This window comes from Ursus maritimus, unplaced genomic scaffold, assembly GCF_017311325.1.
Source record: "Ursus maritimus isolate PB19 unplaced genomic scaffold, ASM1731132v1 scaffold_12, whole genome shotgun sequence".
NCBI classification, from domain to species: Eukaryota; Metazoa; Chordata; class Mammalia; order Carnivora; family Ursidae; genus Ursus; species Ursus maritimus.
The window spans coordinates 51,588,994-51,616,304 of record NW_024423564.1 but is presented as its reverse complement, the minus strand read 5'-3'; the positions used below and the strand labels follow the sequence as shown (position 1 = coordinate 51,616,304).

At 44.0% G+C, this 27,311-nt stretch overlaps 1 protein-coding gene across 1 annotated transcript in view; it reads left to right on the top strand.

The window, feature by feature from the left end:
• The first annotated feature begins 634 nt into the window (after positions 1-634).
• The window catches only part of CACHD1 (cache domain containing 1), a 198,828-nt gene continuing 172,151 nt past the window's right edge, over positions 635-27,311 (top strand). Inside the window, exon 1 of the mRNA XM_040627205.1 lies at positions 635-880. Within this exon, the coding sequence (XP_040483139.1) occupies positions 635-880 (246 nt within the window). The remainder of the gene's footprint in view (positions 881-27,311) is intronic.

Sequence of the window (27,311 nt, the reverse complement as noted above, 5' to 3'; positions counted from 1 at the left end):
CCGCAGCCGCGGCTGCGGCCGCGCCGGGAAGTGCACGGAGCCGGAGTGCAGCGTGGTGGCACCAGACGCCTCCCTTTCCCCCCACCGCTTTCTTTCTTTCTTTCTCTCAGTGTTTTTTGGTGTTTTGTTTTGTTTTTTTTTAAACCTCCCCCTCTCCCTCCTTGCTCGGGTGGCTGCCCAGCCTCGCAGCTCGGGCGCCGCTCCTCCTCCGCCGGTGCCGCCGCCCGCCCTCGCCGCCTCCGCCTCGCCGCGCCGGACTCCGGGGAAGCGAAAGCTCGGCGGCTCGCCGCTCCGACTGTCAACCCCGCGGCTCGCGCGCCGGGTGCGGGCGCCGCCACCTTCCGAGACGCCCGCCGCCCCGCGCTGCGGGGGCCGCGCCGGCGTCCCTGGGAGCGCTCGGGCGGCGCTTCCTCTCCCGCCCGCCGCCAGAGCCCGGCGATGGTGGCCGCTCGCGCTCGCGCGCTGTAGCCGGGCGCCCCCTAAGTTTGGGAGCCGCCGCGGCTCGCGGAGGAGTCTGAAGAAGGGCAAGAAAGTTTTGCGGGGTGCGCCGAGCGGGCCCTGGGCGCACCTCCCATTGCTCCCTCCCCGCTTCCCGGCGCCTGGAGCCTGTCGGCGGGGAGTGGGGGGAGGCAGCATGGCCCGCGAGCCGGAGGAGGAGGAGACGGCGGGGGCGGCCGCCCTGGCCCGCGGCTGCCGGGGCTCGTCCGGCCCGGCCGGGGCCCGGGCGCGGCGGCCGTCCCTCTGGCTGCTCTGCCTGGGCGCGTGCTGGCTGCTGTGCTCCGTGGCCGACGCCGACTTCTCCATCCTGGACGAGGCGCAAGTGCTGGCGAGCCAGATGCGAAGGCTGGCGGCCGAGGAACTGGGGGTCGTCACCATGCAGGTAAGTGGCTCCTTTTGCGCCCCCTCCACCTCCCCCGAACTTGCCAGGCATCTTGCCTTTCTCCTATGCGCAGAGCCCGGTCCCATTCTGCAGTACAGGTCCCACTGACCACGTACAGATCTCTCTGGTATGTAGGGAGCCCCTTTTCCGCCAGACACATCTGCCCTCTGCACAGACCTCCCCCCACCCCCAACTCCTCTTTCATGCACACAGGTACCTCTCCTTTTCTCTTCTGCAGCGGCTCCTACCCTTTGCANNNCCCCTTGACTACCTCCCTGTGTCCCCCAGACCAAGGCGCACGGATGGGCGCCGGGAAGGAAGGCACCGCAGCGTGCGCAGCTGCTCCCGGGCCACCTGGGTCCCGGCGGAGAACGGCCTCGGGAGTGGACTCTGCGCTGCCTTTCCCGGCCAGGGTGCATTGGGGGAGGGGCTGGTCTGGTAGATTCCCGACTCTGGTTCGGTGTGGGGGACTTTTTTTTTTTTTTTATTGCTTTCCGCTGTTGCTGTTTGCCGTTTGCGCACTCTCCGCTATATGATTTTTGTTTCGTGTGTGCCTTTTGGGGGGAGGAAAAAGGGGAAACAGTGAATAAGATTTCCATTTCTCTAGATTGTTTACCATGTTGGCCCTCCCGAATGGAGGAGGGGGCTAACAGAAAGATTGCCCGTGGCTAGGAAGGAATCCTGAAGGTGTTACTAATAACAGTGGTAAAAACTGCTAAACAGCAACCACCTGGAGATTCTGCCCTGCCATTATTTTATCTTCTTGGCCAAAAAGGCCCAGTCGATTAGGAAAGGTTGAGATGACCTTAAGAGTCTGAAACCTTTGCTATCACGTCCTTCCCTAAAATAACCTTATTCCCTTATGCATTCTAACAACAATAATGGTGATAAATGTGGTCTTCGAAAGAGCGAAGTTTCCAGGAATGTGCTCTCGGAATAGGTTTCTGATTTCGATTCTACTGTGACCAACCATCCTTCCACCTCCCACCGGGGGAGGTGTTTTGAGTCACTTTGGGATTCAGGTTTCCGACGTCTTTTTTTCCCCCCTTTAAAACCTTCCTCCCTACCACGCCTCCCCCCTCAACCCAGTCTTCTCTCAGGATGATAAAATTTTCCTAAAGCCACTCCTGCAGACCTTTTCCACTGTAGTGAAAGACGTTGGGCTTTTTGTTTTGTTTTGAGATGAGCTTGAGGAGTGGATGGTTTGCTTGAAAGGTAATTCTGTATTTGTAGACGCCTGGCCATGAAGTGCAATAGAGTCGGATATTCCTTCATTTGCATAACAATAGACAAGCTTTTTAGGATCCATCATTTAGTTGTCCTTTTCTGTGCAGAGTTTTCAGGTTCTGGTTCTGTTATCCTTTTTTCCGCATGCATTTTCTGATGATTGTTGACAGAGTTCTTAGGAGTGAAGTGACTTTTAGCGGAAATGGAACTAAAATGTTAGGAAGGAACTAAGATCCCCCCCCCCCAGTGGTGAATGTTTCAATTCAGAGCACAAACAATTCTGTTTTTGCATATGGACACCTTTTTAAATAAAGGACGTCTGATATGTTTGAATTTCGGACTGTTTGTAAGATTAGGAGGCATTTGTCACCTTCACCCCATCACTAGGGCTGGACAAGGATCTTAAGCCCCCTCACCCCCCAGCTAAGGACTTGGCTTTTTCTAAGATGCTGACTGCAGTTTTACTGTTTCTCACCCAATCCTTGACAAAAGGTGAAATTGGATCCCAACGCATTGTCATTCAGGTAGGGATCCAAAGCAAATGTACTTTTAAAAGGCTTCCCTGTTGAAAAGGAGACACTTTAGAAAAAAAGCTCTGATCTGTGGGGGGTTTGTGCCCAAATGGCCCTGTATCTCCTCCCTACTGGCCTCTTTCTAGCACCTTTGCAACCTCATTGTGGAAACTGGCCTCCTGGGGACAGGGTTTTGTCTGGCAAAATGTGAAGTGGCTTCTCTCCTTTTTTGAAAGGAGAAGCACATACTGTATTTAAATTCCTCTCCTTGAGCTGTACATTGATCTGCCACTTGCCTCCATCTGGGAAAATTGGGAAAGAGTCTCTTTTTAATTTTGTTAGACTGCCAGCTTTGGGGAGGAGAAATACTTGTAAAATAAAATCTAAGGCAGGTTAGATTTTTTTGGCCCTTAGAACAAAGATTTCGAGCCTCACATTTTCCTCTGTAAACCTCTGGGATTTGTTCAATGGGTCTGAAATTACGTGGGTTTAGGTATTTAAAGTGCAGATTATAGAGTCCTCCCTTGTGGAATGTTGGATTTTATAGCTGTTGTGCTATTTTGTCGTTCAGGGGTAGGTAGCCTTGTTGTGGGTGTTACGGTGGGCGGGGTCAGACTTCCATATGCAGATATGAGGGTTTGGGGAGAAGATATGCGATAAGAGCGGTTTTGGGAAGAGGTTAGGTCTCTTTGCAAGAAAAAAATATTCCGATTTAGTTAAGGATTATTTGACCTTGGCATTTGGAGCACAGCACAGACCTTTCAGGAGAGCACCTCATTGATGAGAAACTTTCTGCAGGTCAGTTTATGTGTAAAAAATCTATTCTCAGACTTTTAAATCCCTTCTGCAGAAATTCTCCAGAAACCATTTTTAATTTTGAGAAATTGCAAAGTAGCCCTCAAACGAGGCCTGTTGCAGTATTTCAAATGGCGGCACGTACTGCTCACGGGAGGTTACAAGGGGTAATTTTACAAAAACAAAAATCAGGCCGCCTTTCAGCACCGTAGTTTCCCGTGGCATAGTCGTGCTTGCTGATAGACAGCTTTTCAAACTGTCTTCTCTATCATAAAGATTTTCTTGGAAAGGTTTTCTCCTGAAGGCTGCCTACTCCTGGGTTGGGTTTTTTTTTGGTTTTGGTTTTGTTTTTATTTTGTCATTCATTTATAGTAATGGACAAAATTTAAAATATCTTTAAACGATTTGCACTAATTTTGCCTGTGCCTTGGGAAAGCTGCCACTGAGTACTGCATCCCCCTGGCAGCAGACATCAGACATCATGGGTAAAAGTCAAAAACCTAATCATCCTCTCCTCAGGGGTCTGGTGGAGTGAAGCCATCAGCATTGCGATGTGGGGGGCAGAGTGGCTGTGGCAAGGGAGACTTGTTTCTGCCTATTCGCTCCTGCAACAAGTTTTGATTAAGCAGCATGGTGGAGTGGAAAGAACTTGACATTGGGTATTTGGAGACCTGGGTTGGGCTCTGCCACTCACAAGTTGGGCGATCTTTATCTGCAAGACAGGGGAGGATGGTTCCTCCTAGAGGTTGGCTCTGTGGACTTAATGGAAATAGTGCGTGTGTAGGCATTTGTTCACATGAAGCTGGGAGTGTTGGTGGATGTGGTGGTTCTTAAATGGAGAACTATTAATTGAAAGCTTACTGTGCACAGAACCCTATGCTAGGTGTTTAAGGGATTTACAAGGAGGTATTCGGCATAGCCCCTGGAGGAGTTTATAATTTGGAGGAGGAGGGAAAGATTGTACAGGGAAAATGGTTAAATAACAATGTCTGCTTGTTTCTATCTGGCTCTGGCCACCATTTCACCAGGCACTTATAAGGCCCATTTAACATTATATGACAATACAGGCTTCTTAACAGCAAGGGCCTGGCACCTGGCCAGTGTGCCCGCCTTGATGTTAGCTCTGACACAGCTCTGCTGGGCTGGGCGTAGTCACTGTGAACTTGGCAGACACACCAGCAGGTTGGTGAGACAGCTGCTGTTTGGGGCCTGGAAGGGATGGTGGGGTGGGGGTGGGTAGGGGAGGGTCCTTCCAGGTGGGACAGAAGAGGTACGAGAAGAACAAACTAGAGCTTCAACTCAAGTTCAAGCCAGATCAACAGCTAGGACAGATGCGACTGGAGGAACCGAAGGGCTCAGCTGGGCTGAGGTGCTGGCCGAAAATCTAGAGCAAAGTTGTAAATGAGTGGCTGCAGCTGCAAGTGAAAGGGAAGGCCTTTGTATGTACCAGAACAGCATTGCCTAAATGCGTTGTTCATTTTGCAGACATTCAGCAAGCTTTGGGCAGGGGGGCTTCTCTGCTGTGAAGGGCTAGACTTCCGTGGGAATTCAAGGTGGATGAAGTCTGGTCTGTGCCCTTAAGCTCAGAACTGGTGATGGAGACCAATACAAAAAGAGGCGTTATGATCCAGGAGGTTGGCAGGAGGCAGAGGCTGTAGAATGCAGTGGGTGGTGTGGAGGTAGAGAGAGGAGCAAGGCATTATGGGAGCACAGAGGAGGGCTGCCCCAGCCCATCTGGGGAAATCCAGGAAGTTGGTTGCTCCTTTCTCAGTGTTTCCTGTGAACTGTGAACACAGGTCAGTCCTGAAAGTCTGCCCCAAACATGAAGGCTGACCAAATCGGGAGTTCACTGAACAGTTCTCCTACCCTGTGGTGGCACTGGACGAAGGAGCTGGTGGACCTTAAAGCCCTGAGTAGGGATGTGGCTGTGACTCTTGTACCTCTTCACATGGCCTCCCGTCTTAGCTCGCTGGCCGTCACTCTGGAGCTTCTATGGTTATTGGACACAAACATCTTGGTTTGCAGTTATGTTTAGGTTAGATTTGTATTTTCTCAAGTCCTGTCTATTGTACCAGGAATGGCATATTTTAGGATAATTTGTGTACTTAAGGAATATTGAATGTCTTATGGTAGGAAGAATCACCTCTAGTTGCAGATAATGTGGTTTTATTCTATGCCTTATGTATAATATAAGCCGTAGCAGGGAAAATTGCCACCTGCTTTCTTCTGAAATTGAGTATTTGGAGTAGAAGAAAATTGACCGTTGGTGGATGACTCTTGAGTTGAACTTGGTAAGAGTGAGCCAAGGAAAGGCATGTTGAATGGCTTCTGGTGGACTATCCCTATGGTGCTGAATACTCTTTCCACTTCCTCTCTACTAATACCTGTCTTAGTTGGCATTGGAGCCTGTGCTTATGTTTTTCCTGCCAATCATGCTCGAGTCTGGAGGTGTGGGGGGGAGGGGAAGGAGATGGTTTCACACTTTATAACTGGGTGCTATTTCTGGTTGCTGCTTGAGGAGTTCCTTCCTTGAGCTTAAGTGGATGAGCAGACAGGAACCTTGCAGAACTCTGGAATCTTGGTATTATGTGCAGTGGGGTTTATCTTGGATCTGCTTTGAACCTGGTGTAAAAAAAAATAACTGAAATTCCAAGTAGGAAGGGACAACAGAAGCAACAATTTTGACTCAGCTAAGTTATTACCTCTAATTTCCAGCATGTGAAGTTGCTCTGAACATTAGTGTCTTCATGCTTCATTCATTGTGGTAACGAAGGGAAATAGATATTAAAATAAGTGGCTAGCACAAGGTCTAACATATGAACAGTCAGTAAACAGAAGTATGGGGCCATTTTTTAGTGCCAGGGCACAGAACCTGGAAGGCAACAAACATGCACGCAGCTCCTGAGCCTGAATGAAGCCAAAATCAAATCTTCAGAACCTGTAGATTTCAATGAGGCCAGTCCTTTGTCCCAGGGTTTGCTGAAGTGGGGTGTACAGACCTAGGGATGTGGTGCAAAACCATCCTTTGGGGATTATGAAGAAAATATTACCCTGTTATCAGTAGTATGGACTTTTAAACTTTTCATTACAAAGATTGAGGGGAAAAAACAAAAGAATAGCCTAGCGATGCCCATGTGCCTCTTACCCAGCTGAAACAGTTAGCAACTCCTGGTCAGGCTGCTTCTCTCTCTGCGCGTGCCTCCACCCACTCCCCAATTATTTTCGAAGCAAATTCCAGATCTCCTCTAATTTCATCCATAATATTTTTCATACAGAACATTTAAAATTGCATCCTTATTTCTGTATTTTAAAATGTTTTCTAATATACATAATGGTATACTAGTACATAGAATTTACGAGCCACAGATAAAGACAAATATTTGAAGGGTATATACTTAAAGTGTTTTATGGTGACCTGCCTAAGTTTTTGAGCAAAACCATCACTGTGCCCCCCTAAGTCTTCATAAATAGTACCTTTGCTCGGCAACCTCCTCAGCTTCCAGAAGTAATGCCTAAGCTTCTTTTGGGAGGTGGGATGCCTCTGGGACCCTTCCCTCCCTTACACAAGTGGTCTGGCCCCCATTTTCATGTCTGGCTTTCTGCCCAAGGCTGTGAGGATCCTTGTTTTTGTAGTGAGCAGCTTCTAGTCTCTGCATATGTATTTGACTGATGCATCATGGACCACATCTTCTCGCCCCTGTTCTCTGCCCCTTCCAGAGGAGGCAGGAGTGAGAAAGGGACAACTCAAGATAACTGTAAGTGAGGGAGAGGAGAAGGTTGAAGAGGGAAAGGTGGACTGTCTACATATTTTAGTCTTCTGAAGAGTCTGTCAGCAGATACTCACTGGGTGCCTTGGTGCAGAATTGGAGGCTGGGAGTGTGTAGGAGAGGCCTAGAACACCCAGTGCTTCCCCTCTGAGAGCTCATGTCTTTTCAGGGAGGCTAAACCAGTTTCTGGGGTCAAGACAGAATAGAAAGTGCTGAACGATGGGATCTAGATTACACCTGGGGCTAACAGAGGTCCGTTAGACCCAATGAGCGAGGTAGGCCAGGTGTGGGTCAGTGAGGAATGGCATTGGCTCTTGTAACTGGCAGCTACTACTCTCCTCCTTAGTTGTTGTCCACTGGCAACGTGGGTCCGGTGATGCCACGTGACTGTTCTTCAGGAGGAGGTGGAGATCTGGTTTTTAGATGAAACTCTATAGATTCTTAAGTGTTGGCAGCTAATTCAGATTAAAAAAAAAAATGCACAGAAACTGTGGGCCAAACCAAACGTGTCTGCAGGCCGGATTAGGCCAGAGGCCACCAATTTGCAGTATCTGGATTGACATGACTTGGTGGGTTCCAGGAGGTAAAAAAATCAGTGCTTCGGTGTAAAGGTTATGGGGAAACAAGTTTCTGCATAAAAGAAAAGAAAACTTGCTTTCTTTTTTAAAGATTTTATTTTATTTATTTGATAGAGACAGCCAGTGAGAGAGGGAACACAAGCGGGGAGTGGGAGAGGAAGAAGCAGGCTCCCAGCAGAGGAGCCTGATGCGGGGCTCGATCCCAGAACCCCGGGATCATGCCCTGAGCCGAAGGCAGACACTTAATGACTGAGCCACCCAGGCACCCCAAGAAAAGAAAACTTTCTGATAAGAGTTCTAAATTGGACTGCTTTGGGAGATGAGCTCTCTGTTACCATAAGTCAATAGTTACTGAGTATTTGGTGCCAGGCACTAGGTGATGTCTGAGATCTCCATCAGTTAATTTCCAATGCAGTGAATGAGAGAGGGTTTACCAGATGCTGGGGAAAGTATGTCAGGGATGTTAACCCATTAGGGGATGGAGTGGGATTCTTCGAAGGCTTTCCAGAAAACATGGAAGGAATGAGTCACTTAGTCAAAGAGTAGAGTTCCCAGAAGACCCCTTTGTGATGGTAGCTTTGAGGAATGGAAAGCTGGCATTAAGGTTTGGAGTTCAGAAAGCCAGAGGGGCGGAAGGGTGTGGGAAGAGGTCGGAGAAGTAGACAGAGGTCAGGTTGTGGGATCCTTGGATCCTTCGTGTCAGTCAGTACTTCTTATATGGGAAGTAAAGAACACCCAGTTACACTGGCTGGACAAGAACTATTGCCTTAAGTGATTGAACAGTTTGGGCAGTCACTAGATGAGAGCTCAAACAATAGGGCCAGTACACAGTTTCTCTCTCTGCCTGCCTACTTTCTTAAATAGGTCCTCCCCTTTGTTTCAACATGGTGGGCGGTAGCTTAGCAGTGTTTGAGTTGGGAACTTGCCGCTTCCCATGCCTGAGTATTCTGTATTTGGAGATGTACTCTGGGGGAAAAGGAACTAGGAATCTGGAGAAAGCTCGGTACCTAGAAAGCTCAGCTGAAGTGATTTAATATTAAGACACCAGCTGACACCAGCTGCTGGGGTCTGCTCCGTAGCTTTGTTCTGCCTCCCCAAGTCTAGTTCAGAGAGGGCCTGCTTTGTGGTCTCCCTGCTTCTGGCTTGAAGGCAGGCCGGCTGTCTGGCTTTCCACTGGGGTCTTGTGGTCTGCCCTCAGGTGTTGTACAAATCCAGGTTCAGCAGGCCTGCCCTTGGCACACCTTTTCTCCCTGACCTTTTAGCTCCTCAGATCACTGGGTGCCACGAGGACTGGGAAGGACTAGAGAGCACATCACCTTCACATCCCTTGTTTTACAGATGAGAAACTGAGGACCAGTGAGGGAAGTGGCTCTCTGGGGGTCACACCAGTAGTAAGTGGTAGACTTAGAACTCAAGTGTTGGTTCTAAGACTCTTGCCTTTTGACCCTTTACACAGTATTATCCTGTTGGAGCTCCATTTTGCCTTAAAATGGGAAGGAAACTTAAGGACCTTTACATTTCTTGGGGGGGGGGTTTATGGATGAGAATGTAAAGCTGATAGTTGACTTTGACCACTGACTGGGTTTTTGTTTTTGTTTTGATAAGTTGTTATTTAAATATCTAAAAGTCATGAGCTACAGATGAAATAAAAATGTTGAGACTTCTACAATGTTAGTCTATTTAAGAGTAATTTTAAATGGTCAGTTTATTTATAATTGCGAACTATACCACCACCACCACCAGAGTGATTTTTTTATTAAGAAGGTAAAGCATAAAAAGAAAACAAAACTTGAAGGGAGGAACACTGGTTTTTTGGTTTTTGTTTATGTAAAGCCTACAGAAGGAAATTCCACCTGTAATTTTCAGGCTAAGTTCTATTTTGGACTTTAAGGACTTGCATCTCCCTAGTCATTAGGAGTATGAAGGGTTTGGTTTTTTTTTTTTTCCTTTTGCAATTTTCACCAAGAAAAAATAGTATTACTTTGGAGAAGTATTTGATTTGATAATGAAACAAAATGTCATTTGAATGCCTCTTTACCACGTCCACTTTGTTCTCAGTTCAAAAGGACGTTTCTCCTCCTTCAGATTTATATAGTCAAATGATTTCTGAGTTAATTATAGTTAGAAAAATAGACACCTAAATACCAGCATGGATTGCTGAAATGTAACTTATGGTCCATATTTCCCTGGAAATTGTGTGTTTTATTGTAATTGTAGAGAAGAAGCCAGTGGATAAATTGTTATCTGTTGTGTGTGATAACGTCTTGATTCTGTTGCAACCATAACAATTATTTTAGAGACTCTGTCAAGGCCCAAGACTGTAACACTTTTTTTTTTCTTTTAATTCCCCTTGGATATTTTTTTAAGTTTTATTTTTGCATGGAGTATTAAAAAAAAAAATACTTTCGAGGCCTGGTGGAAGGGCAATGAAAATCAGCAAGCCAGTGAGAATGAATCTGAATTTTTAATTAGGCTTTGAGTTGTTTCTTCAAAGTGTAGAGACATCATTAGTGATGTAAGTCTTGTTGCGTTAGCAGAGACTGACATTTTACTTCAAACGTGGAGAGTGCAGCTGTCCTGTGCAGATAAAAGTTGCCAAGTGCGGAATAGCAAGGTGGATTGGTAGATAATTAGCTGTCCCACATTACTGCAGTGTGGAAGAAGCCTGCCAGTCATGGGCAGGAAGGAGGAATTATTAGTGGGAGAAAATCCAAGTGTGTCATAAAGCAATTTGGAATCACTTCAGCTGTGGCAGAGCTGATAAGGCGTATGTTAAGGGAACAAGACAAACTGAGTCTGGTATATAATGGCCAACTTTCTTTCTCTTTTAAGAAATCTTAATTCAAAGAGGAATGGCTAGAAATTAATGATCCATAAATACAGGGAAGTACAGATTCATCAGTCTGCCCCGACTCCGTATATAAAATAATTAACCAACTTAAAATAGTCTTCGTATTCCCATGTATCTTGAAAATAAAGTGAGGATTCTATATAGGAAAAAAGAGTCACAGGGATGCCATATAAAGCCTTGACAATAACTGTGCTGTGTCCAACCACAAAAAGACATTTGAAGAAGAAATTTTGAAGTAGACCACCTAATATACATGTTACAATATTTATAAGTGATTTGAGTATATATATTGCCTGGTTGGTAGAATACGTGCATATATTTAAATATTCTTTAAGGTTTTCCTGTGGGGGCTCCTGGGTGGCACAGTGGTTAAGCGTCTGCCTTCGGCTCAGGGCGTGATCCCGGCGTTCTGGGATCGAGCCCCACATCAGGCTCCTCCGCTATGAGCCTGCTTCTTCCTCTCCCGCTCCCCCTGCTTGTGTTCCCTCTCTTGCTGGCTGTCTCTCTCTGTCAAATAAATAAATAAAATCTCTAAAAAAAAAAAAAAAAAAAAAAAAAAAAAGTTTTTCTGTGATCATCACTTTAATCTCTAGGAAATAAGAGGTATAGAAGGACCTGTTGGCTTTCTTGTTCATCCTTAATTATTTCCTAACTCAAATGAAACTTTATGGGATGTTTTTGTCCATTTGGATTGCTCCCTGTGCCCCTGCCCAAATACTGGACTCCTTTGTCCTAATTTCATCCATTTTTATTGGGTTGGCTTTTTCCAAAGCCAGGGCCTCTTCTGGCAGCCCAGAAACAGGAGGTGCTGAAGTGAGGTGTGTGCCGTGTTCTGCTTGGACAGTGTCGCCTCTGAATGAGGCCTACCCTTGGCCACTATGGGAGAGAGCCTCTTTTTTTGCTCCTTGCTTCTTGTTCTCTCTTCTCCCTACAGGAAAGTCACTAGGTGGTTGATGCGCTAGGAGGTTTTGGAGGAAGCCTGGAGAATTGAGGTTTTTGGCAATCTTGACTCTTGGATCCAGAGTTGACTTCATCGTTCCTCCTATGAAATGGGGGTATTTACCCTTCTATAGTCTTGGGGCAGCATTAGGGGATGCATGCCAGGGGACCAGACTTTGTACTGATAGTGAACCAATCATATTTGTTATGGGTTGAGATCCCTGGAGTTAGTGTAAATTAATATGACCATCAAGGAAGCCTGGACTTTTTTGCATCCATGTATATTGAGATAATAAATGTGGGCAAGAGTTGCAAACAATAAAGCTTTGTACAGGTGTGAGTTATTAGAGCATGAACTCCCATAATGAAATGCTGCCCAGATTTATTCATCATATAGTCCTGGTATGGGTTAGCACTGTTTCTGGCACATGGTGAGGACTCAAAAAATGTCTGGACTATAGAAATTGAGTGGCCAGCTTTCAACAGTAGACTTTGTAACATTCTCATGTTTACTCCAAATTTAGCTTTTGCTACTGCTTCATGTGTCAATTTCATTACTTTAGGCTTACAGTGGAATGTCTTGAGCCTTTACTTGCTACTAAAGATTTAAAATGTTTCAGGTTAGTGAAAGTGTCTAGCAGAGTATCAAGCACATTAGGACTCTTAAGTATTGATTGGTTCTGATGTCTAATTTCTTCCTGTGAGAGAAAGTTGAGATACGTATATTGGAATATAACAAAGACAAAAATGTGTGTATTTGTGGATTATGTGCTTAGGGCTACTTTATCCTAGAGGCCAGAATTAATTAGCTTAACTTTTTTTTTTTTTAAGATTTTATTTATTTGACAGACAGCGAGAGAGGGAACACAAGGGGAGTGTGAGAGGGAGAAGCAGGCTTCCCACCAAGCAGGGAGCCCAATGCAGGGTTCGATCCCAGGGCCCTGGGATCATGACCTGAGCCACCCAGGCGCCCCTAATTACCTTAACTCTTTATTGAGCATGTACTATATGCCAAGTACTGGAATATACCATCTACTAGGGGAAATAGACATTAAAGAAATAATCATGTAACTAAAAATAAACTATTAATTTTTGTATAGTATTAGAAGGAAACCAAGGCTGTTAGAAAGATTACCAGGGAGATGTTTGAAAATCTTTCTGGGGGGAAAAGTTCCTGTCTGACTCAGTGTAAAATCCCAAATTACAGTGGCCTTTACAACCACATGGGACCTAGCCCCTGATATCTTTGTGGCCGTACCTCCCCTCATCGCACCCAACTACCTCCCTTCCCACACACACATACACTGTTCCTCTAATATTCCAAGCACACACCTGCCCCAGAGCCTTTGAACTTGTTCCCTCTGCCTGGGAATAGCTAGAAGGTCTCCTGGTCACCTTTAATAGTACCCTGCTTTGCCTCTCCTCACTCTGTCTCCTTACCTTGTTTACTTTATTGTTTGTCATGCCCCCTAACCTCCTACAGGTAGCTTTGTATTGCTTCTTTTTTTTTTTTAATGATTTTTTATTATATTATGTTAGTCACCATACAGTACATCCCCGGTTTCCGATGTAAAGTTCCATCATTCATTAGTTGCATATAACACCCAGTGCACCATGCAATACGTGCCCTCCTTACTACCCATCACCGGTCTATCCCATTCCCCCACCCCCCTCCCCACTGAGGCCCTCAGTTTGTTTCTCATAGTCCATAGTCTCTCATGCTTCATTCCCCCTTCTGATTACCCCCCCTTTCTTTATCCCTTTCTTCCCCTACTGATCATCCTAGTTCTTATCTTCCATAGATGAGAGAAATCATATGATAGTTGTCTTTCTCTGCTTGACTTATTTCACTTAGCATTATCTCCTCCAGTGCCGTCCATGTTTCTGATAGCTGAGTAATATTCCATTGTATATATGGACCACAGCTTCTTAATCCAGTCATCTGTTGAAGGGCATCTCGGCTCCTTCCACGATTTAGCTATTGTGGACATTGCTGCTATGAACATTGGAGTGCATATGGCCCTTCTCTTCACTACGTCTGTATCTTTGGAGTAAACACCCAGTAGTGCAATGGCTGGATCATAGGGTAGCTCAATTTTTAACTTTTTGAGGGACCTCCACACTGTTTTCCAGAGTGGCTGTATCAACTTGCATTCCCACCAACAATGTAGGAGGGATCCCCTTTCTCCACATCCTCTCCAACAATTGTTGTCTCTTGCCTTGTCTATTTTTGCCATTCTAACTGGCGTAAGGTGGTATCTCAGTGTGGTTTTGATTTCAATGTATTGCTTCTTGGTACTTAGAGTCACTCAATAAATACTGGACAAGGGTGAGTGGGAGTGACAACTCTGGACTGGGTAGTATAGGAAAGAATCTGGCTCCCTTCCAGCACCTCCTCAGAGGAGGAGTTGAGGGGGTTTGCAAAAAGGGAGGAGCCAGTGCGGGGGGGAGGGTTTGGGGAGCTTCACAAAAGAAGGAGCCAATCGGGAGGAGTTGGGAGCCGCCAAAGGAAGAATGAGAATGCAGGGAGGGGTTGGCGGGGACTAGCTTCCCAATAGAGGGAAAAGCCTACATCCAGGTCTTGAGAGGCAGGACTGTGGCCTTCTTGAAGAACTGAAAAAAAGCCAGGGGCTGACAGCACGCATGCGGAAAGGTGCCGCAAGTGAAGCGTTTGGATTCTTATTCCTAGTTAACTCAAGTATAGTTGTTTCCCATTAACTCTTTGGTCATGACTTTCCTGATAAGGTCCCATTAGAAGGGTGAGGATTCAGGGTGAATGACCCTGGATCTGTAGAGGTCTGGAAATGGGAAAATCTGCAGTAGGCCATCTGTTTCTTCCAGGTGAGGGAGAGGAGAGAGAAGAGACTACAGCTTCATTCAGATAGATCATGGAGAAAAATGTAAATGTAGCTTCATAGTTCTTTATAACTTAAAAAATACTCATGCTTCCCGTGTTATTTCGTGGCCAAAAGAACCAAAACAAAACAACCCCCCCTGCCAAAAGCCCTTCTGGAGGCAACTGGGTACAGTAATGAGGTTCTGCAGTAATGATTCAAATGTGCTTTCCCCACACTGCATTACATTCATTTAGTTACATACAGTAAAATAGTCTTTTTTTTTTCCTCCCTGCAGATAGTAATGATCATGGTTTAAAACATGTGGCCTTGACATTTTATAACCAAACCTTTGCAGTACCTCAAATATTTTTTCATGTTATTTAAAAAACTGTGGTAAAATATACATAACATCAAATTTTCAATTTGAACCATTGTAATTGTTCAGTTCTGGGCATTAACTACTTTCACGTTGTTGTGTGGCTATTACCACCATCCATCTCTGAAAAATTTTCCGTCTTCCCCAACTGAAACTCTGTACCCATTAAACATCTTCTCCCCACAGCCCCTGATAACTATTAATTTCTTTCTCCGTGAATTAGACTACTCTAGGCACCTCATAAGGGGTGGAATCATACAATATTTGTCCTTTTGTAACTGACTTATTTACCATAATGTCTTCAAGGTTCATTCATGTTATAACATGAATCAGAATTTCCTTCCTTTTTAAGGTTGAATAATTACTCATTGTATGTGTATGCTACATTTTTGTTTGTCCATTCATCGATCGATGGACACTTAGCTTGCTTCCACCTTTTGGCTACTGTAAATAATGCTTCTATGAATGTGAGTGTACAAATGTGTGAGTCCCTGCTTTCATTTCTTTTGGGTATATACCCAGAGTGGAATGGCTAGATCAGATAATTCTATGTTTAATTTTTTGAGTAATAGTCCTACTGTTTTCCATAGTAACTGACATTCTATGTATTTTAAAGTTTTTTTTGTTTGTTTTTTTGTTTGAGAGAGAGTGAGAGCGAGAGAGATCATGGGGGAGAGGGAGAAACAGACTTGCTGCTGAGCAGGGAGCCTGATGTGGGGCTCAATCCCAGGACCCTGAGATCATGACCTGAGCTGGAAGCAGACACTTAACGAACTGAGCCACCCAGGCACCCCACTGACATCTTACATTCTTACAGCAATGCGCAAGAATTCTCCTTTCTCCACATCCTTGCCAAAACTTATTTTTTGTAAAATAGCCATCCTGATGGGTGTGAAAATGTATTCTGTGGTGTAGAGTTCCACGAATTTGGATAAATGAACAGTCAAGCAACTATCAGCGCTGTCAAAATGCAGAATACTTTTTATCACCCCTCCCCCCCCCAATTCTCTGATTCTGCTCCTTTGTGGTCAGTTCTCTTCACTCCACTTGGAACCCCTGAAAACCACTGGTATGTTCCCCATCTTGTAGTTTCGTCGTTTCTAGGATGTGCTATAAATGCATTATGATTTGCATTTTGAGGCTTGGTTTTTAAATTTAGCATAATTTGAAATTCATCCATGCTGTGTATATGAATAGTTCATTCCTTTTTATTGAGTAGAATTCCATTGTGTGTACCAACATGCTGGTTTGTTTATCCATTTACCAATTGAAAAGATTTGGATTTCTTAAAGTCATAAATCTATAAACATTCGTACTATAGACATTTACATAGATGTTCTTGTTTGAACATGTTTTCACATTTTTAGGGGTGGGATTACTATGTCATATCTTAAACTTCGTAAGAAACTGCTAGTCTGCCCTCCAGAGGGTCTGTATCATTTATCATTTTTTAAAAAAGATACTTATTTGAGAGTGAGAGAGTGCACGTGGGGTGAGGGGCAGAGGGAGAAGCAGGGAGCCTGATGTGGGGAGGGTGGGGGCGGGGGTGTTAGGGAGGGTTGGGGGTTGTATTCCAGGATCATGACCCAAGCTAAAGGCAGACGCTTAATGGACTGAGCCACCCAGGTGCCCCTGGGTCTATATCCTTTTGTTATTCCAGTAGCAATGTATGAACAGCATGGTTGTTCCCCATCTTCACCAGAACTCGATTGGGCCAGACATTGTAACGTTAGCCATTGTAAAACGTGAAGTAATAAGTCATTGTGGTTTTAATCATTTCCCTAGTGAATAACGGTGCTGAGCATTTTTCAACGTGCCTATTTGCCATTAGTGTGTGTATGTGTGTGTATATGTATATACATGTATATATATACTAGTGAAATGCCAAGACTTCTGACTTTTTTTTTTTTTTTAAGATTTTATCTATTTGACAGAGAGCACAAGCAGGGGGAGCAGAGGGAGAGGGAGAAGCAGGCTCCCTGCTGAGCAGGGACGTGGGGCTAGGTCCCAGAACCCTGGGATCATGACCCAAGCCGAAGGCAGATGCTTAACTGACTGAGTCACCCAGGCACCCCGTTTTGACCATTTTAAAATTAGGTTGTTTCCTTATTGTTGACTTTTTAAAAAAACATTTATTGGTTTTCTTTTGTAGATTTGCACAGTAGATACCATCTAGTTTTAGAACATTTCCATTCCAAAAGTTCCAGTGTGCCTGTTGAGTTTTGAGGGTTTTTTTGTTTTTTTTTTTGTTTGTTTGTTTTTTTAAATTCAGATGTACTTTTTATTTTCCTTGAGGGGGGGCAAAATCTGTTGTGAGAAAAAGATCACTTAAAAAAAAAAAGATATGCTTTCGTAAAGAATAATGACCAGGATTAGAAAGAATAAACCATAATCCAGGATAGATAAAAATCTCTAAAAGAGAGTTGTGGATTTTGCAGTTCTTGTTTTCAGCTAGTAACAAAGCCCTATTGAGGAGTTTTGGTTAATGTGGCCTATGTAGGTTCTTAGATATTGTCAATCAATTGATTAGTAACTGTTGATGACACTCCTGTAATGTTCCAGCACTGCTCAAGTTGTGGGACCCAGGGATGAACAGAACGAAGTCCCTACCTTTGAGGGTCTTACTTTCTACAAGAGGAAGATAGATATTTAAATATGCAAAAATCAAATAAAGGGGACATTGGACCCTGATCAGTTCTGTGAAGTTGAAGTAGGTTAATGTGGGTTTCAAAAGTGGCCTCTTGGAGAAGCTGGTATTTGAGCTGAGGTGAGGACGTATTGGGGGCTGCTTGGGAGAAGCTGGGGGGAGGAGTAGAAAGCACAGGGTCTGAGGCAAAAACAACAAACTTGGTGTGTTTGAGAGGCTGGCTGAAAGAAGGCACAGAAGGAAGGTAAGAGTGGAGGAAGAGGAGAAAGGATAGATCACTGTGGAGAGCAGTGAGTTTTCATTTTATTCTGGCTGAAGCGGGAAGCCAATGGAGGACTTTAGGCATGTGAGTGATGTGGTTGACTTTAGCTTTAGAAATATCCGTCTGGCTGTTGGGTGCCCTGGTTGTATGTATGTGGTGGGGGTGGGGGAGAGCAGACATGGAGGTAGGGAGACCAGTTAGAGAAATGAAGGTATTTATTCTTCAGGGAAAGATAACATCCCATTTGCCTTTGTGATTACATTTAAATATGAAATTGCAGTCGTTAATGATGTATATCACCAAAGGCCCACTGGGCCAAGGCTATTATTAAAAGAGTAGGACAGCTGCAACGAGAAAAAGAATCAAGGAAAGAAGACTTTTCATATAAAAAATAGGAGACAACAGTGGTAATCTTGTTCATACTTAAAGATATTCTCTGCCAGGTGATCATTAAAGGCAGTTGAGACCTTCGCTTACCAGCTTTGTAACTTTAAAGATTTTTTAAAAAGATTGAGTAATCTTTCCACCCAATGTGGGGCTCAAACTCAACCCCAAGATCAAGAGTCACATATTCTACCAACTGAACCAGCCAGGTGCCCCCAGCTATGTAACTTTTGACAAGTCTTTTTTTCCTCCGTAGCCTCGTTTTCTCACTTTATTAGCAGAAAAACCATACCTGCTTCAACTGTGGATTGTTGTAAGGGTGGCAATGTATGTACATCATAGACGCGTCCCCTCTGATTCTGTTAGGATGTTTTGAATTGCAAGTAACAACCCATCCCAACTGAAACAGCCTCAAAAGATAAAGTGAGCTTGTTGGCTTAAATAGCTGAAAAAAGGTTTACAGATAGAGTGAGCTTCAGGCACAGTTAGATCTAGAGCCCTGGCTACCTCTCTCTACCCCCTTTCTTTCCAGGCTCTGCTCTCCTCTAGGTGTTAGCTTATCCTCAGGCTGGTTTTGCCTGTGTAGGAAAATGAGTGCTGGGATTCCAGGCCTCTCAGGAGCACATCCTACTCTTCAGAAGACCCTTCCCTCCTGCACTCATGTGGAGGGTGCCTTGGGCTTACCCTATTGGGCCTTGATAGCGGAATGCAGGAGGATGGGATTCCATTAGTTTGTGCTGGTCAGGACCTACTCCTAGAGCTGGGAGTTGGTTGATGCCACCTGTATCTCCTGACTCCTACCTAATCCAGTGATGTGGGTGGCAGAGAGCTAACCTAAACCTTGACTGCATTCACTGATCATTCCAATGGCAGTAGAATGTGAGAATGGTTTTGATCCTTTCGGTTAGTGCCCTAGTTATGCTGGATTCTCCTCTCTCACTTTTTAATTTTTACTGAGCACTTGTGTGAAACATGGGATGTACTTGATTCATGTCAGCATGATAATCTGCGTCCATTTCATCTCTTTGGTTAGTAAAAGAATCCAAATCAATTAGTTTAGGAGGCAGGTCTGATACTTTATGTATCAGAATATAATTTTATGTTTATGTGAGGAGATTTGGGTTTGGAATTATCCATGCTGGTGGAGTTTACATTTTGTAAACCTGTTATTACGGATACATATTAATTACCTATCTTCTGTGGACAGAACCCTATTTTTTTTTTTAAAGATTTTATTTACCTATTTGACAGAGAGAGACACAGCCAGCGAGAGAGGGAACACAAGCAGGGGGAGTGGGAGAGGAAGAAGCAGGCTCCCAGTGGAGCAGGGAGCCCCGATGCAGGGCTCAATCCCAGGACCCTGGGATCACGCCCCGAGCCGAAGGCAGACGCTTAACAACTGAGCCACCCAGGTGCCCCGACAGAACCCTATTTCTAAGCATCTGGTGACAGATTATTTAGAATCTGTGTTTTGCTCATCTCAGGTTTTTGACCAATCTCTATTTGCCCACCCATGATTTCTTATTTGTTTCATGATGACATTTAGAAAAGCAAAAAAGAAAATTGCTACTCTAGGATGTGGTTATTAAGCCCCTTGCATTTAGTTCATTTAGGTATTTGAAAATATACCTATTAAGTTTCAATAAACAAATACAAATTTTACTGGATTTCAGTGCATAATTTTTTTTACTCATAAGGACAATTACCATCTCTTTTAGAAAAAGTTATCAAATAGATTGTTTAGGGACTCTCATTACAACACAGTAAAATATGAAGGAGGTGAAGTATGAAAAATATCCTTTTTTTAGTTTACCCTCCAAAAATTTGTCTTCTCTTTGATTCAAGAGTTACAGAATTCGAATGTAATACAATGAATTTCTTGTTGAAATTGCTTTTAGCGTATTCCTAAACTATGGAAGTAAAGGTATGTGGTGCCGTTTCCCTGACACTGAATTGAGAAATGAGAAACCTGGTAACATAACTGCCATTGTTCCTCTGTTCTTTCAACATGCTTAAAATACCGAGCAGTGTGTCCTACAGCGTCATTTTAGGTATCTTCCATTTATTTGATTTTTTAAACATTGGTTCTTTTAGTCGGGCTAAGATCAAGATTGTATAGACAGACATTGGACTGTTTCTTCATAGTTTTGTCCTATTAGAATTCTATAAATGCCTTTTTTTCCTCAAAACATTCGTATCGCTATGTAACTAGCCCCTTTAAAACTTCAGAGGGGATTCTTGTGTGTCTAAACAAAATAACCAGGGAAATTAGGTAAATGATGAAAAAATTCATTTCACGTCTAGATAATGTCTACTACTTGCCAGGCATCCGCAAGGATGCTGACGATAGTCCACAGAATACAGGCCTGCTTTCCTGGAGCAGACGCTCTCCTGGGGAGATGTGAAAGCAGCCTGGGAACAGCAGGGGGATCAGGGGGAGCTCAGGGAAATTATGCCTGTGCAGTGGTCAAGACTTTGCTGGCTGGCTGTGGAGGGGTCACGTGACCGGCAAGGATTGCCTAAGGACTTAACTCTTCGCATGCTTCTCTCTCCCAAGCTACCGTTCTTCCTTATGACATTTTTAGAAAACTCACAAGTGGCCCGGAAACCATTACTATGCTTTACTCTTCCTCTGTGTGTTTCCTGTCAACTCTTAACTTGGATTATTATTTATTTATAACTTGGATTATTATTTATTTTTCCCCTCCCCGAGCTGAGACTCCATTCTCCAGTCTCCTAGGACTGTCCTGTAAGGAAAGGTCTGCTTAGCTTCTTGTAGGTTTTGTGGGTGTGCTTCAAACTAAAAGCTGTTTTTAAGTAGTGCAGAGGCATTCCCCAAAGATGGCAAGAGATGTGAACAGTTCCAGCTATCCTCAGTTTACAAACACTCTGGCTTCCAAAGCTCATTTCCAAGTCTGTTGTTTGGAGCAACATTAGCCAGAGGGGTTATAAAAGCAGACCCAGTTCCCAGGCCAACTCACAAAAGCCTGTTTAGAGTAACCAGGGTTCTAATCTAAGCTTCCTATTCTTAGCCTCAAAGGTCCTTACCCTAAACACTGGGGGTGCACTCCTAATAGCTGTAGGGTTCTAAGAGAAGGTCTGAGGGTGTGTCTGGTATAACGCCTGATGCCAGAGGTCTCCCAAAGTGTTAGCCTTTATGAAGAGCGGTGTTGCTGGGTCCTCAGGATTTAATGCTTCAGCCCCCACTTCTAGGTTTGGAGCGGCAGCGAGGGTCCTGGGTGGATGTGGGGATAAGAAATGAATAGGATGACCCTCCTGTGTTATTAAGGGCATGGAGAAAGAAGTGCGTAATGTCATTTATTGAGCACTTACTATGTACCGCATACTCTGCCAAGCGCATGTCAAGTACTGGCTGTTATCTAACTCAGACATCGCCCAGTGGATCAAGCTTGTTGCTACAATGTCGGTCCCTAAGAACTTCGGCCAAAGGGGTTGGTCTTCTAGGTACAAATAGTTCTAGCTCAGCCCCTGCCCAGGGCTGCTGCTACTTTTTCTTACCCCCTTTTCCAATTTCACCCCTGCCTATAGATCAAGAATAACTATTTGGGCACATTTTTGTGGCTAAGCAGTTTCAGCGAAAGGGAAGATGCTTTTCAAATTCCCAAAGGGCAGAACAGCCCTCTCTCTGGTACTGCAGGTCTGACTGGACCCGGTTTCCTCTTGAAATGTCTCCCTGTGATGTTATAACTTAAAAGATGGAGGGTCGTTTGATCCAAGCCCAGGATTTGTTGGCTACAGGGTTTTTGTTAATAGAAAACACTCATGCACCTCTAGGGGGGAGAAATTAAAGCACATACTTCTTCCTCTTTGACCTTCGAACCCTTGCCATTTACATCAAACACTTGCTGGGAGAGAAGGCTAAATTAATAATCTGTGATAGCTCCCTCTCTAACAAGCTCCCTTTAAACTTGGCATTTTCTCCTCAAGCTGATGAGTTTCCATCTTCTCAGAAGATGTGTGTGCCCTTCAGACATCTGAGGGAAGGCAGCACCCTTTGTGGTGGGTGCAGCGCTTTGCTCCCACGCTGTTCCTCATTCAGGGAGTCTCAAAAATACTTAGCCTTCCAAGAACCATTACGAAGTAGCTGTAAGGCGGAGTGACTAGGCTTCCAAGCCTCCATTTCTTGATCTGCGAAGGGGGACTGTAGCTACCTCAGAGGACTACAGTGAAGACCCAATAAAGCATGTATGTAAAAGCGTTTTATATCCTGCTTTTCCGTGATAACGTCTTGTTCTTAGGGGAGGTCAGCAGAATAGTGGTGAGAGGACAGGTGCAGAGCCACATTTTCTCTTTCAAATGTAGGACTGAAAGCTCCTGCCCATTTTCAGTGAATCTTCTACCCTGTGGGATCCTCATGTAAGAATTTAAAGATGGAATCTAGGAAGACTTTGCTTAAATAAGATAGGTTTACTTTTAGGGTTATTGTATGGAGCCAGTTTGAGACGACTAGATAGTAACGCCTTAAATTTGTTACTCTGCTTTAGGGCTTGAGCAGGAGTTGGCTTCCGAATAAATGTCCAAACGGTAAATGTTCAGTCCACGAATGAGAAGGTCCTCTCTATAGTAACCCAAAACAGTGGGAAATGAGGTACCTTTCTTCAAGGACTATGCCCTCATTTGTTTTATTTATGAAAATTAGCAGTAAGACATTAGCATTGTTGTGTTGAAATCCTATACTCCCTTTCCTTCCAAGGTCTTGCCTTAGTTTTCTTTCTTGACTAAAGGTGGCTTGAAAGTCTGAAACTCTCAAATATTTCCCCATGAATTTAAAAAGACTAGGATTTTTTAGAAGTTGGGAGTCAAAACAACAAAACGTTTTTCACCGGGGCAGCATTATTATTCGGGGGAGGGAAAAGGGTTGAATATGTTCTGTAGGTAGGGTATAAACAGCCTGTGTACATCGGGGGTGTTTGATCCTTGGTGAAAGGCCACTCAGATTCTTGGTTGGCTGGAGGAATAAAGCATTTTTTATAACTTGAGGAAAAAATACAGGGAAGGATAACTCTCTATTTTGATGGCATGGGGCTGGGTTCTCTCCCACTATTTTGTTAGAACAGGCCTTTGACCAGCATCTCTGGCCTGCGTCCCCTTCCCCAGCCTTTGTCTTTATGTCCGTCAAATGCCTTCAGACAACACCAGGGGGATCCCGGCTCCAGCTCTCTCCAAGCTCATCCACAGGAGTGTTTTTCCTGCTCATTACATTCCTTCTTGGAGATACCATCCTCTGTTCTGAAATCGTCCATCATAAGGCACACAGGAGCAATAAGCTCCTTTCACAGAGTACACAGCCCCATAGTACCTTCTCTTTAGGGTTAACGGAAGTGGAGAAGACAGCACCGCCCCCGGGACTTCTAGATGTACTGCGTGGTTCTTTGTCTTCTGGAACAAATGCTGTCCTCAGGACCACTTCTAGCTACCTAGTTTAATACTGGCAAGTCATGCAAGGCATTGTGGTGTGAAGACAACACTGGGGTTATCCTTGAGGGCTCAACTCTGGTATTGCCTTCTCTAGAAGATTGTTTTCTTAACACCTAGACATGGGTTGAGCACTCCCTTGTGACCAACCCCTTAGAACTCTGTACTTGCCCTTGGGTGCTACTTATAAGTAGAAACAAGTCTGCTTCCCTGAATTCTCCATCCCTGGCATAGTTCTCAGGAAACGTGTAGACCCTCCGTGAGTGCTGGATGATTGAATGAATGAATGAATGAATGAACAAACAAAAAAAAAACGAACAAATGAGTTTGGAAGCAAATACCCGAGGCTCCACCTCAGTCCCTTTCCTCACCTATAACATGGTAAACGGGGTGGGGTGGGGAATAATACTTCACAGAACTGTTGTTTTATCAAAATCCCTTTGTGAATCATAAAATCATTGACCTATTCTAAGAGTTCAGAAATAACCTCTAAGTGAAAGATTTCTTGTTTTATCTTTTATATGTCTAGGTGAATAAAAGGAATTGCCATTTATGACTATGGGTGGACTTGTTCTTTGTGTACCTGTTTCATTCTCCAGGAAGAAGTAATCATGAAGAAATAATGAATGAGGTGAAAGCTTAATCATTCATTAAACCAATGATGGCCTATGAGTGGTTTAATAACTTAAATTTATAGTCGGGCACCTCACATATGATGATGCATTTTCTCAGAATATGTAACCATATAAGTTTTATTGGAAAATTGCTTCTGTTTTGTACTTCCTACTTCCAAAGATTTGAGGAGCAGTTTGAAAAGTGCATATTACCATGCAAGGAATTATTATGCTCATCCTCTTGTGACTTCTGTATGGGAAGGAATACTGTGTATGTGTCATGGCCCATAGCTGGGCAATACAAGAATGCAAGGGACGGAAGGGGATTGTATGGATACCAACTAGCTCCACTCAGGGGCTGCAGCAGCCCTCTTGGATAGTTTTGTCCATCCCCCCCACCCTTTATCAAGGAGAAGGGAGGCCCCTGCCACTAATTTTAAGTCTTCCCTCCTCCTGCCACACCCACCGTTCCTCCGCCCTGCAGTAGGTTTGAACACATTTCGTGGGGGCCAACCCATTTCAGTGAGCTTGTGGTCCTCCTAATCTCCTTAGAGAAGTGTATGCACGTTTTTAATAGACACGACTACCTCTATGAAAGGGGCCTTTGTGGAGGAGAGCCTTTGTGTATTTCTCCATTTCTCAGCAGTTCCTGAGGCTCTTCCCAAGTCTCCCTGACACCGAAAGGCCGAGCTGGAAAGGACCTGTGCTGGAATAAAAGGAAGGGAGTGTTGGAGCCAGGGGAGGGAGGAGGCTGAGCGCTGAAATGTGGAGACCCTTGGTCTTGGCACTCCAGAGCTGAGCATCTTAACATTTTCTCTTCTTCTTACCCCCAGCTGGGGATTTTGCATTTTCAATGAGAGCCCCACTACCCTAAGCTCTAGTGAAAGTGGATCACTTTAAGCCTGCAACAATGGTGGCTCCTTATCCTCTTCGTTAATGCTTTAGATAACTTTTCTCTTAGACCAGGTAGGGGTTTCTAAAGTGGTGCTGTGACTCTGGTTTTGCCTGGTAAGACCCAGGACATTTTCTCATCTTTTCCAATAATCTTTTCTTCCCCCTTGTTTCTCTTAATTTGAATTGTTGTTTTTTTTTTTTTTTATTCACACCTGTGGATAAGTTGAGCTATATTAATGACCATATCATGAGCAGTTGTCAGAGAGGATTTACTTGTAAAGGATCGCAATTCTTGAGTTCCCAAACAACAACATCCCAAGCCTTGTTGGACAAAGGATTTATACTTATTTGAATTTATTCTGTAAGTTTCAATCTAGAATTTAACCAAATAGGAGCCGCTTTTATTCACTACCTGTTACCTATCAGTGAAACTATGAGGTTCCTTAAATTGCTGGGAAAAGGAGGAAAAAGTACCCCCACCCCCACAAAAGGACCATTTTATTGGTAGTAGGACTTAAAATCGTGCACTTTTGTGGGGCACCTTTTATGTCCCAGGCATATGCCAAGGAGTAGAGTTTTATTTCTAACGCAGAGCAGTTACTGACTTCAGAAAGAGCAAACAACTTGTCTAGGATTTGAAAGTTAAAAGTGGAAGAGCTTGAATTCAAATCCATGTCAGCTTCTGCCTGAGACTTCAGTTAATTACATTAATTGATTCAGCATTTAATGAGCTTCTTAATATTTGCTGTCTGCATAAATCTTGCTTCTTTGTGTAGGGGGCTCTAGAGAATATGGGAGAGTGGGTGTGGGCATTACTGTAGTTCAGTCAGCTGGAAATCTTCAACAGATCCAGTGGTCGAAGACACGTTTGTTTAGTTCATTCCTCTGTCCCTAGTAGGCTTGTATGGGAACCCCTCCTGCCCTGCTTGGAAGGAATGGATATGTAGAAGTAATAAAGACTGGAAGTGGATGTGAATATAAATGTTGCCATCGTCATGTGGGGCCGTTGGCATTGCACCGGACAGAATAGGAAGAAAACCTGAGAACAGAATGCCAAATTCTAGTCTCAGATACAGTATACAGTGAATATCCTATATTCTGGAATTTCTTCCTGATGTGTTAGGAAGAGCTCTCCTGTATAATCCTAAATTTATTTCTTCTTGGTCCTCTGTTAAAACAGATAAAGTGGCTGCTGTCATTGTTCACCTAGTGTCTTCATATGCTTGACGGTTCTTCCTTGTCTTCCAGGTGACTTATTCTTCTCAAGAGTGTGTTCCCCACGTACTTGATCTGTCTGCGTAGATTAAAGCTGGTGGAAGGACTTTGTCCCTCCTGTTGATTGGGAGAGCGATGGAAAGGCAGAAAGGCAATAAAATTTCCTATTTGACTTAGCCCTAAGGGAATTAGCTTTTTTTTTTTTTTTCTGGACTCCTTTTGAACCAGAGTTGCTGTAATGAATTTTCAAAGGGCCCCTAACACTGAAGTCCTCAGATTTCTTCATCTCAACCTACTCTTTTTTTCTCTCCTTTTTCCCCTCCTTTTTCTACAAGCTTAGGGTTGGGTCTCCCCCTTCTCCATTTCTTCCTAGGTTTTTCTTTCACAAGAAAATGGAACAAAAGTTGGAATACCTGAACAAATTGAAAAACAAACAAAACACTACGCATGGACTTCTCTCCCTCTTTGTTGGCTGAGACCTTGGTAGCTGTATTTTACTTTTGCTGTAATACATTTGAATAGCTTTGAGTGTACTGCCAAAGGCAAGAGGGCACTTAATACCTTTGCATTTTATAATGATTTGTTTGCCAACCTGGCTGCTCTCCCAGACAGTGCATCCTAGAGCTTGGGTGGTTGGGAAAGTGACTTGATGTTTGCTGCTTGTTTGAACTACTTTAGACCCATCCTTTGAAATCTGTGGACTGTTTCACTCCTAATAGGCTCAAGATTCCAGAAACGATGTGAAAATTTGCACAATTGCCTCACCTTATTTTTATTGAAAATATTTTTATTGATTTTTAGCTAATTACTATTTTGAAGTGTAGCCAGCCTGGAATATCTAAGAGGTGGTGTGCTAGGGAGTTTAGAGAAATCTAGCAGTCATTAAGGTAGGAAACCATATTGTACGTTTGGTGGGGCCTTGAGCTAATTGCTTTAACCTCTCTGCCCTATAGTTTTCTCTTGTACTTACTAGACACTCTTCCAGGTCTAATTTCCTAGAATTATGTGCTTACTTGAATTTTTCCAGTCTTTTATAGCCAGAAGCGTCACATTTAGGTGCTTCTCATAATTGAAAATTGCAGCCTGCAAAATTCACT